Source organism: Phoenix dactylifera, chromosome 1, assembly GCF_009389715.1.
Source record: "Phoenix dactylifera cultivar Barhee BC4 chromosome 1, palm_55x_up_171113_PBpolish2nd_filt_p, whole genome shotgun sequence".
Taxonomy (NCBI): Eukaryota; Viridiplantae; Streptophyta; class Magnoliopsida; order Arecales; family Arecaceae; genus Phoenix; species Phoenix dactylifera.
Genome location: NC_052392.1, coordinates 11,150,431 through 11,162,367, shown reverse-complemented (window position 1 = coordinate 11,162,367; position 11,937 = coordinate 11,150,431). Strand labels below are relative to the sequence as shown.

General features: G+C 38.2%; 1 protein-coding gene across 2 annotated transcripts; it reads right to left on the bottom strand.

Annotated features, from left to right (window-relative positions):
* Window positions 1–371: 371 nt before the first annotated feature.
* Window positions 372–7,995, bottom strand: LOC120110781 (probable WRKY transcription factor 4). 2 transcript variants are annotated; one of them, XM_039126362.1, is made up of 4 exons: window positions 7,501–7,995; window positions 4,280–4,983; window positions 4,035–4,193; window positions 372–980 (listed from the first exon to the last, which is right to left on the bottom strand). In XM_039126362.1, the coding sequence occupies exons 1-4, from the start codon at window positions 7,801–7,803 to the stop codon at window positions 539–541; spliced, it is 1,608 nt and encodes a 535-aa protein (XP_038982290.1). In that variant the 5' UTR covers window positions 7,804–7,995; the 3' UTR covers window positions 372–538. The 2 variants fall into 2 exon arrangements, with proteins under 2 accessions (XP_038982290.1, XP_038982288.1); XM_039126360.1 differs by having other exon boundaries at window positions 372–983; window positions 7,501–7,993.
* Between the last annotated feature and the right edge of the window lie 3,942 nt (window positions 7,996–11,937).

Here is an 11,937-nt window from a genome sequence, read left to right as displayed (position 1 = left end):
TCCGATAGTGTGTCCATCTTGCATGCGTACCATGAATAGCAGCACTCGACCATCGTCAAACATCTACCTGCGGCTGGTACGATACACATCCAGTCCATTTCATTGCATGTACCGCTGCAAACACTAGCCTGACATTCCAAATGATCTCTTAGGTTGCATGTCATCTTTCTACAACCAGAAGGCAGCACCCTCCAGAGCCCCAACACTGTTACATTTTATCCAGTCAAGTTTGATGTGGCAGATGCAGTTCCTGATTGCACATTTAACAAAAATATACAGGCTATAGAGCTAGGCCTCACCATTAAAATAACTCTGTTGAGACCCTCCCCCCCCACCCTCAAAAAAAAAAAAAAAAAAAAAACCTCCTTTGGAACCAATACATTTGAAAAAAATGTCTTTTGTAGTATGATATTGGGAAATTAGAAGCAGCTCAACAACTGCACTGAAGGAAAGTATTTATATAACATAGGCATCCAATAGGAGTGAAAATAAAGAAAATACAGCAGAATGATATAACAAACTAAATGGACCTATCCATTCACGAGTTTTCGACCGGAACTATTGCGCAGTTCCCATTTGAACGAGGCTGCTGAATACCTCCTGAATTTTTACTGCCAGCGTTTTCTGAAGTTGCACTTAGTCCCATAGTTAGAAGAGTCTGGGCAGATTCTATTGCTTTCTCACCTCCAAGCTCTTGAACCTGCTCATTAGATACCTTCCCATCCACATCCGGCAACCATTTGGTTGTGGGTGTTTCATATAACAAGGGGACATTTTTTGGTGTTTGCTCATTAGTGGTCATAGCAGTCGCAGCAGCAGCGGTAAGAAGAGCGCTATCAGGTGGATTGCTGCCATCTTTTAGGGGTGGCAACTCATGGTTGTGCTTGCCTTCATATGTTATGAGCAAAGATTTTGCATCCTCAGAAGACCTCTCTACATGTTTACGTACAGGACATCCAATATGGGTGCACCTATAGTAGCTTCTAGAACACATTAATGAGAAGGATTAGGTTCAAGGGAAAGATTATATCGCTTAAACAAATTGGAATAAATTAGCAGGCACCAGCAGCATGCATATAATGATTTTACAATTAGACTTGAGCATTAAAGCATTCTAATTTGACCTCAAGACATAGTTTGTAAACTACCAGGCATCTAATATAGCCAAGTTCTTGATGCAGGATGACCAAAGAAATCTTCACAAACAGGTAAAAACTGAAGAAACAAAAGATATTCTTCTATACAACTTCTGAACCAAAGATTTTTTTTTTTTTAATGGCCAACCAAAGGCTTACTCTGTTCTGAAGCAAGATCTTAGAAACCTCGAATGCAACAAGGAGGCTTTTCCCCAGCAACCTTTTGCATGTGGAATTTTTTTGTTACCTATCTATTTATTTACTGTATGTTGAGACTCGTTGTTTCTTAGTACTCTACCATCACTCATGAGATTAAATAATTAAGAACAACAAAAAAGTGGCAATACATTTGCAATAACAAAAAAAATCCATGATCTTTTTTTTTTCTTTTGGGGGCACAGAAATGGTGCCAGGGGGCAACAAATCTGCAGCACTTCTCAGATAACTTCTACTTTTATTCATATACCAGCACAACGTAATTGCAATGAAATGGGCAGGAAGACCAACTTGCAATTAAAATTTTCAGTGTATGCACAATTTTTTTACTGAGACCTCTGCAAATAAATCCTGAATAATCTAAAATTTGTTAAGTAATTAACAAAGTGATAGATACAAAATTTAAATTTACCTTTTCATTCACAATAACACAAACCTTATTCCTGTTTTTTTTTTTTTTTTTTTTTTTTTTTGCTAAAAAAAAGGGGAAGGGGGGAGGAAGGGACAAGCCCACCCCCGCGTAGCAGCCCCGACCACTGGGCCCCCACCCCGCCAGGAAACCTTATTCCTGTTTTACTAATGGTATTCTACCAATACTTTTTTGGCAACCAGTTTGAACTAATGAACATTTCAGAGGGACAAGTTTGCCTAGGTGCATGAGTTGCGCTAATGCTCAAGTATGTAGGTTTTCAATAAATTTGGTCATTAAATGCAACTTTATTGGGAAAAAAAATTGTAATACCTATCATTTCTCACGAGGCTGGTTAGGACCCAATAGCCCAATAACTCTTCTGAAAGAGACTTCTTCAATAAATCTAACAGTTCAACAAATTATCTTCTTCAATTTTTCCAAAAAAAGAACTAACAATGTCAAGATGTTCTCACAAGTAACAACTTATGACCTCCTAAGTACAGGCCAGTAATGAATCCAAAATCTGATCTTTAATTTAAACAAGCCTGACCTTGGTCCAATTTCTAAAGAACCCTATACTCGTAATACAGATCAAATCAGTTTTGCAATTAAACAACTTATGAAATTATTCATATGAATCCTCAATTTTAAAGGCTCATTATTCATCTTCTGATGGTAGAATTGAGACTTCAATCCTACTGGAACGGTACTAGCTCAACTGAATAGTCCAGAATCAGAAATGATACATATTTGCGTGCATGCATGTGTACCAGCTCAGCCTTCTTACTGAGCTGATGATTGGGAATGACCTTCCTCTTCTTGTCATAATATTATTCATATTCACATTATTCCTCTTAGGGAGAAGTTAATCCAACTAAATGCTTTGGAATCTGTACCCTACAATTCTTTGGTAAAGTAAGTGTCTTCATTATTTCAAAGCATTTGCCTTCAGATTTTCCAATCACTTCTTTTGCTATCTTTTAAATACAAAATATGAAAGATTCAATACATGTAGGCTTCATGCTCTAATCTCCCTTCTCTAATATCTAGGCTTTATAAGGATTTTCTGGTTTCGACTTGAATTTTGTTGTGAAACCCTTGTTTGCATCAACACCTAATTTTTGTTGGTCCTCACTGACAGGCAACATGATGAAATGGTAAACTCATATGAGTCTGACCACTTAAAATTCAGAAAATTAACTAAATTAGTCACATGACCGATCCAACCAAAGAGAAAACCCTAAGAAAAAGAAATACCTAAACTACTATGAGACCCCTAAACTTAAAATTAACTCCTTTTGGGGTTTCTCCTCATAGAGACACCTCTATAAGACCCTAGCAAGATATCTAGTTCTATTATACCACTGTTAAGTTACTTGGGGGAAAATAGTTCTTTGTTCTTTCAACTTAATCATTTCTATTTTTCCTTCTTTTCTTTCTTCTGAATACTATCATGAATAGAGCTCAAAGGAACTGAAACATCTTTTGTGCTTGAACTTTACTTCCTCGATAAGTTGCTTCAATTAGACTGCAATTATTACTAATGTATTACCACAAAGACAAGAAAATATTCTATACATGCTCATGCAAAGGTCCTTGATTTTTCTTTCTTTTGAAAAAGGAGGCCCTCAAATTGATCTGGGAAGAAATCAAACAGCATTCCAAGACCAGCCAAGCCTGAATCAAATGTCCCAGACAAACAAACACAAAGGAAGTATTCAACTCTAAGTTATTCATAATTGTACTCAACCCATTTACACTCCTACAACCAAAATTATGTGATGCATAGAGAGAAAAATGCCAATCATGTATCTACTTGGGCATATGCACACTATATTATGTTCTAGTAAACAATTTTTAAGGTCATTGTCAAGCAGATGGATTGAAAGCAAGCACTGTACCTCAATAGCACCTTACAGTCCAGGTCTTAGGCACTATATAGAACTATTTCACTGTTCATGAGGTTAGAGTAAATTGCATACATGATTTAGACGCCTTCCGCATGAACAATTCGTACAAACTTATTCTTAAAGTAATAATCATAATGTTAGATTGTTAGTTATAACAAATTATGATTGTTCTAAGGAAAATATTTGGTCTAAGATAGCAATTAGAATCACCATAGCACATTTTTCCAATTTGGTAGTTCAAAACTAACTGATTAGACCATGTAATAATTTCATATCTAACCAAATTCTACATATTCCTTTTGATGGATATGCAAAAAATTAGAAATCGTCCAAATAATAAATATGAATAAGTGGCAAAACCTGGGATTTGGATTTCCTTTCACAAATTTCCGCCCATACTTCCTCCACCTGTAGCCATCACTTGTTAGGCTCACATCACATGCTGTCTGCAATATAACTTTAGTCTCTCTAATAGTTTTGAGTACAGGAGCTAGATCAAGAATGGTGTTTTCAGTGCTTCTGCTTTACAAAGAAGAGAAACTTTTAAGCACAATTGTAGCATTAGAACTAAAGAATCAAAATATTAATATATCTTAACTACTTGCCTTCTCTTTGGATCTGGTTTATCACCAAGATCTTCTTCAGTCTTCACCGCAGAATCTCCTTCATGGCCATCTGAACAGGGTAAATGTTGTTCGAGGGTTTCATTACCAGAACTGTGCGGTAGTTTAGATGCAGAAGAAACTGTTGCATTATTTTCTGCTCCTGGAAGATCTATTTTTTTATTTACCACAGATGGGGCACTACGTTTTGCCTTTCTCTCTCTAGAGCTTCTAACTCTCAGGGGTGGTTCATGATTGTGACAGCCGCTGTAAACTATGTCAGCGACATGGCCATCTTGACAGCATTCGACCTTCTTCTTAACAGAACAGTTAGCATATGCACATCTATAATAGCTTCTGATATTCTCGCTGTTCTTCACCTGTTTCTGACCATATTTCCGCCAGTTGTAATCATCATCTGAGCTAGTCTTTTCATCGTCAGAGCTTGTCTTTACAACAATAGAAGCAGACTGAGGTTTCTGGTCAGATGAAGGTGGCTGCTCCATCTGTGGTGCACAGGCATTGTTCCCTGCTACAGGCAATGGGTCTTGTTGCAATGGCAACAGAGTAATGTTGGATATTTGAGGTTGTGTTACAGAGTTTCTTAAGAACTCTGATGAGGAAGAGGGATATGCTTTTTGCAATTGCATCAGTGCCTGAGCCATGACAGATGCCAAGACTGCTTGATGCGTCATTGCAAACTGCCCCTGGAAAAAAGACAAAAATGAAAATATTGCAGTTATGGACATCCCATTATACAAAATGCTGACAATTTAAGTATTTCAAACAACAAGAACTAAGGAACACTGTTCAGAGGGAAGTGGCAAACTGGCCCGCTCATCAACTTGACTTGCCACTACATTGATAACTAACAACATGCAGAATTTCATGAAAGTGACAAACAGGGAATTGAATAGTGACATGAAATACATGGTGATCTGAACCTATGATTAAGAGTCCATGTTTGTTTACTGAAATCATATGTAGGGTAAATAAAAGAAAAGTATTTACAAATTTCCAGGGCATTGGATAGCATTTTACTTTAAATAAGAGGATCTACATCAACTATAATTGCTGAATATCAATAAACTTTGATAATACTTCTCAATTTTTGCAACTTACGTTCCGCATGAGCAAATAAATCCTGGGTCCAGAAAATCTTTCTAAATTCATCCAACCAGGGACTGCAACATTTACATAATTCAATTTTTTTTCTACATAAAACATAATTGGACAAAAAGCACTTGCCAAATAAAATAATCCAAAAAAACAGGAATTATTCAGCCCTACAATCAAAAACCTGAGTTTTACCCAAGAACTTTTTAAAAATCAAGTTAAACAAGTTCCATCAAACAAGTTCCTTCAATATCAGCCTATATGAGAAGCCACATTAGTAATAAATAAAAGAGAATATTGAAAGCTAAGCCCTTACTGGAATTTTTCTTATTTGAATATTTATTCTTTGAAAAGTATATCATTGATAAGTGCCTCTGCAAAAGTCTAAAAAATTTACAACTAGACCCTTCCCACCATCCTGCTTTCATTTTTTTAACATTCTAACCTTAGTTTAGTTAGGCTAAAAGTTAACTTGACTAGTCTGTTAACTATTTCCCCCCCATTATACATAATTTTTCAAATATTTTAAGACAAATATTTGAAATTTTGTGCAAATATTTTATATGCATATTTTACTTTCTCACTTGTAAAAAAAAGGAATTAAGCACTTTGAGAACAGTATATATGCAAAAGTCCTCGAAGGGACCAAATGGTAAGATAATATGGTAAAATCACTTCTTGTTTGGAGGATGTTATCTAATCACATGAATGGTTATGCAATTTTTATATTTTGGAGTGTATTCATGCAAAAATCCTTTTTCACTTTATCGTGGTCCGAAAATTAATTAATTGATATATTTTTATGCTTTACATTTGAATGAAGCTGCGGAAATACATGAAATTGCAACATAGAAGTTACCTTAAGGCTAGATCCTTCAAGATAAGTATCAAGGGCATGGAAGCAAGGAAGGAGGTCCTCCAAATGAACTAGATAGGGATGAGCTGGTCAATGATAGTAAATCAGTAAATCATAAGTTGATTGGAGCTCATTACATTCCTGTTTTCATATTTATAAATTTTTCAGAAAAGCTATTTAATCATTATTTCCCATATGGTTTATCATCTTATGTATCTATAATTCAATTTCGAAATTATATATGCACATACACCCTCATGTCTAGCAGATGCATGCAAAATCTACCTTGACTCATCTGCCCTTCTATTTAAATGCAGCATACCTATGCTGATGGTGGTCAGTCATGTCCATCTCAATTTAAGTTCATGAGATGGCGCCTATTGCTACGTATATGGAGGAAGAATATGATGCTAGATTTGCATAGCTAGTCAAAAAACAATGTTTCTCATTGAGAGACATCCAAATACTAGTTCAGCAATATCAAATTCAGTTTAAGTTAAAAGCTGCTTTAGTACTATAGCTATTCTGGCATGTTATTTGCATGTTTTCAGGAAGACGTATATCTTTCCATGCTAATGATGCATAGTGGCAGGCCATCTTTTTGCAGGCACAAACACAACATGTGATGCTCTAATCCTTACTCTGCACATCTCAGAGACTTTCAAATGGTTAGCATGGTCGGACATTATTGGGATTTAGTAAGTGTAGCATGCTGTTGCATAATCCGATAGGTCAGAATCCATAACAGATTCAATGACCTAACAAGCTAATATCTTCTTCCTTGTCATTAATGGATAAGATTGCTATGCGACAGACAAACATATTTATCATATAAATAAAATGAAACAGCACGAAGAATCAACAGAACCAGCACAAGCACAAGCAAGAGAACAAGTCAACAACTGTTTCGAGATGACTCCAGCAAAAAGAAGGGTTCTCGTGCAGCAGTATAACTTATTCTATTGAATGCCGCTTTTGGGGGCTGAACTTGTCAGCTTTTCTTAGCAGAACTTTCTTGTTCGTTTTGGTCAACTATTTCATATATTAATAATCTCCAATTCCAATAACAAACGCATATCAGCACAAGGTTTCATGCAATTCTTTTTTCTTTTCTTTTTTTTTTAAAAAAAAAACCCAACCAGCTGCCGTTCTAAAATTAGAAAGATAATATCGAGAAAAGGTAAAAGTTTGAAACTAAAGAATTAGGCAAAAAAAAAATGGAAGACTTGGAAGAACAATCGGAGACACAGACCGCGAGCCCCGCGGCGGGGGCGATGTAGCAGGGGATGGTGACAACAGGCACGGTGAGGAACGGGGCGACACCGGCGCTCCCCGGCGCCGCCGATGCCATGGCCCCCGCGAGGAGCTGCGAGAAGGAGCGACGGTCGCCGGCGCTTCCTCCATCTCCGCCGGGTTGGGAGGAGGAATCGGGTGAGCCGAGGGTTTTGGAATCACCCCCCTCAGCCTCAAGAGGAGGACAAGAAGAGCTCTCCGGAGACCCCTCTCGATCGGCCTTGTCGTGCTCCGGAGCTCCAGAGCCTGGCTCCTCCGCCATGGGAGCTCCCCGAAGCCTCCGGGGAAAGGGAGCCGGTTTCCGATTCTCCGGCGACTCGGAGCCCCGAAGCGAAGCGGGATGAGTTCAAGAATATAGAGTGGGTTTCGTGCGTTTGAGAAGAGGGTTGGAGAGAAGAGAGAGAGAGAGAGAGAAGGCGAGGGGGGCAGGGCATGTGATCTTTGGACTGGTGTTGACCAGGTGGATTTGGGGGGCCGGGGATATAATAGAGGCTTTGACGGCGGTTTGTTTTCCGTTGGTGGGAGAGGAGACTTTAGAGGGGATAAAGGGGGCGGTGGCGCCTTGGGGGGTTGACGGATTTGGTGATGGCAGGGACGGCCGTTTGTCTTCGGGGTTTGACCTCCGTATAGTACACAGGGACCCGTTTTCAAATCGTCTCGGCGTTTCTGTCCTCCTGCTTTGTTTTGGCGTAAGAGCGGGGATGACCATGAGATTTTGAAAACGCCAAATTTATCACGAATTAAATCCTTAACGACCTCCCCCTTCGCATATATCCATTTGGAGAAGCGTACCGAACTCAGATTGTGGTCAAACCCAATTAACTATTGTAATTCACGACGCCTTAATATTACGGTTGAAAAGAATTAATATAAGAGACAAAGATCACATTGCAACACCTTCAGAATTTGAAGACCCAAGTAATCATCTTCAAGGGTGAGGGAAGGGTGCTTGGATGGAGGGCCACCCTACAGGTAGAACACCTGGATGCTACCAGGGAAGAGTTGTTAGTTTAGCATTATTCAATTTAACTTTGGTTATGCTTCGGTACAAGAGAAAAAAAAAAAATTATAGCATGCGCTGTATGCACGAGCATGGCTTTGCACGCCCTAATAGCCGATTGCTGTAGGCTGATCACCGAGATAAGTACGGGATGAATGGAACCCATATTAATGCATCTTGGTGATTGGTGGCATGCACCAACGTGGTAGTGCATGCAATAATTTCGATGTAAGACCATGATGAGCTCATATAGGTTATTATGCACAACAGCGTTATTCATACCATCATTCACACTTGATCACTTTTGCTTTGCTCCAATGCTCGTCCTTTTAGGGTGTTTGGAAAACATTGATTTAATACAAAGTGGTATAAGCGCATAGGAGCACAATGGCACTAATACATCAAAAGGTAAACAAGCATATATGAATAACAATTCTCGTTATTAATATTCAAAAGGGTCAGATTTGTCTAAAAAGCCGTACAAATGGTTGGAGATAATTCTTTCAAGCCACGCTCATCATTATGGAAATTTGGTAATTTGCGGTATCTTCAAGTGAAATATTCACTTTTGATCACAGTTCATGTTACACAAGCCTCTCTAATCAATAAATTATAGAGATAGGCATTAATCCAACAAGAACATTAGTATTATTGCGCCATCTGATACTCTGGCAGGAGATCCTGAGGTATTTTTCATTGATAAACTGTGATGTTTGATGCTCGCCTAGTAGCTTGGCCTCAAGTCTGAAAAGTTTAGCAAGGTTTCAATGCAGTTCAATCTCAAGGCAGGATGCAAAAAAAAAAAAAAAAGAAGGCCTGTAAGTAGAGCCTAGCTTTTGCATCCAAGAGATCTTCATTGCAGCAGCTTCTGAGAAAGCAAGCAAAAAGACAAAAAAAAAGCTCGAGTAAAGATGATTATTTTCCTCAAGGAAAAAAAGGAGATCATTTTAGAACTAACTTATTGAACTATCATGTTGCAAGTTCACATATCCTTGTTTTGGAATTTAGTCCCACTTCCCTCTCTTGGTTACTAAACATAGCAACTCTGATTCAATATTGTCAGCTGAAAAAGAAAAAAAAAAGAAAAAAGAGAGATTGAACCAACATCGAAGAATGGAATGGAAGAAATCTTTTAATGCTGTGGAAGCCATAGGATCATATTAGCTCATCTCAAATGAAAAGTTTATTTTATGAGATAAAAAACAGACCACATCAACTTTAGCCCTAACAAACAAAAGTGGCTCTTCTTAGTCACTGCGTTATAGATCACTTCACAAGATGAGCCCAAAAATCTTTCCTTTTTAACTGACAAGTACTGAATGAACTTAACCATGCAAAGGAGCAATAAATACATCATCCTCAGACTTGGCTTGTTGCGGTGACCATATTGCGAACATATTAGCCTCTGGCATTCAAATAGGGTTAAGATCTTTACGTTATTGGTAGATACCAAATAACAGATGATCATGCTGGATCTATTCTTCTTCTTTTTTTTTTTTTTATAAAGTTGCATTGGCTGTTGCACAAAGACATATAAATATAATTGTTATTCAGATGAGATTAACATTCCATGGCATACATACACTACTCAGCATACTCAAGAGGCAGACATTCGATCACCTGGCTTTCCATAATCAAATTTTCTCTAATAGGGGTTCACGCAAAAATAAACTACAATTAAACTCATACATACCTGAGACTATTGAGACATTAATGAAATAGAACATGATATTGAATTTAAAAGGATTCGACGGTATAATTGAAGGGATAGCTAACTGAAGGGATAGATTGAGATTGCACTTTCAACCACAAGATATGCGAGCAGTTATCAAAATAAAATCCGAGCACGCATTAGATAAGCTAAAACAGAGGCCCCAAAGCATGTATAACTTATGAAAGTCGAACACAGTTTCAGTGAAGCAAAGCAGACAAAATATAAAAAACTTATTTCTGTCATCTAGCACCAATCAAATGCAGATTGAGAGCTTGAATAGTAAAACTTGTACATAGAATACCAGACAAGAAATTACCATGTTTTCCTATCGACCAATTAATACTGTTTTGTCACAGTTATTTAAGAGAGAATGCATGTCTAAGAGCATCACTAAGTGGGGATGAAAAGTAAAGAAATAGTCATGAAATAGAATAAAAACAACCTACTTTTCTCAAACTTGGACAGGAACTGCTTGGAAGCATGTGTATAGAAGCATGATATGCAATGGGATACGATCCAGAAAATATATATTTGTCAAAAATGCTCTTAAATGCCAGAGTATTTTTTCTGAATAGATCAAAGGACATGGAAAATCTGAAGTCATCTTGGTAAAAATAGTACAAGCAGATTGTTTTTGTAGCTTCAAAAAGACAACCTTACCCTAAGGTCACATATGATGAGATGAGTGTATAAAACTGGTAAGTCTGCTAAAAATCTTGTTGCTCGAAGGCTATGTAAATAAGCAATGCACCCGTGCCAGAGATCCTGCAACAGTGAACCAGCAAGTAGTCATCCCGTATCTGCATACTTGTATGTTCTTCCCTTGCAGGTCTACTTCATGCCATCGGTATCATCGAAGCTTCCGATTTCCCGGTTTAAGCAAAATCTTGCAAGCCAACCATTGTTTCCATTGTAAATGAATGTATTTTTACTCAATGAGCTCAGATGTGCAAGCTCCTTCCAGATGGATGGGAATCTGGTTTAGTAACTGTTCCATTCGGATGCAATATATTAATAGAGTCATCTTCCTCATCGCTTTCCCACAACACCCAACTGCCTTTGAAAGAGTAAAGATCCTTTCTTTTGCTCCACTTCCAAGTACTCCAAGTAGAGAAGTAAAGATGCACCAACCGGAACCCATGACATCAAAGCCCAACCATTCCAAGTGAATGTTTTCCGAGATTACCCTCTTCGAAGAAGCAGCCTCCCCATTGCCCAGTCTTTTAGGTCATAGATGTTAGATAGGCATTTATATATCAACCGTGCACCAAGTTTAACAGGTATCGAGCTGATTAAAAACCATTGTAGCTCAGCAGCTGCAAAAGGAATGCCAAGCAACATGATAGCTAATCCAGAGTGCTGCAGGGAAACATGCAGCTGGAACCATTCGCCCCTTTTCACATGCTTTAAGTACCTTGCAGCCAGTATTCCGCTGGGAAAAAGGATACCACAAGCAACAAGCATCATGAACCCATGAACAGCTAAAACTGAGGGCAAACCCTGCTCAGCCTCTGCTGATCCTTGCATCGGCAGAACAGGGACAGGGACAGGCCTTCCATTCATAATTGAATGCACGGCCCTCTCGCTAAATTGGTTTTCTGACCACTGGGCACCCATTGCCCAAATAACCTTTAAAGGAGTGGTCGGTTCAATTATATTCTTACACTCTATCCTCCGAGCAC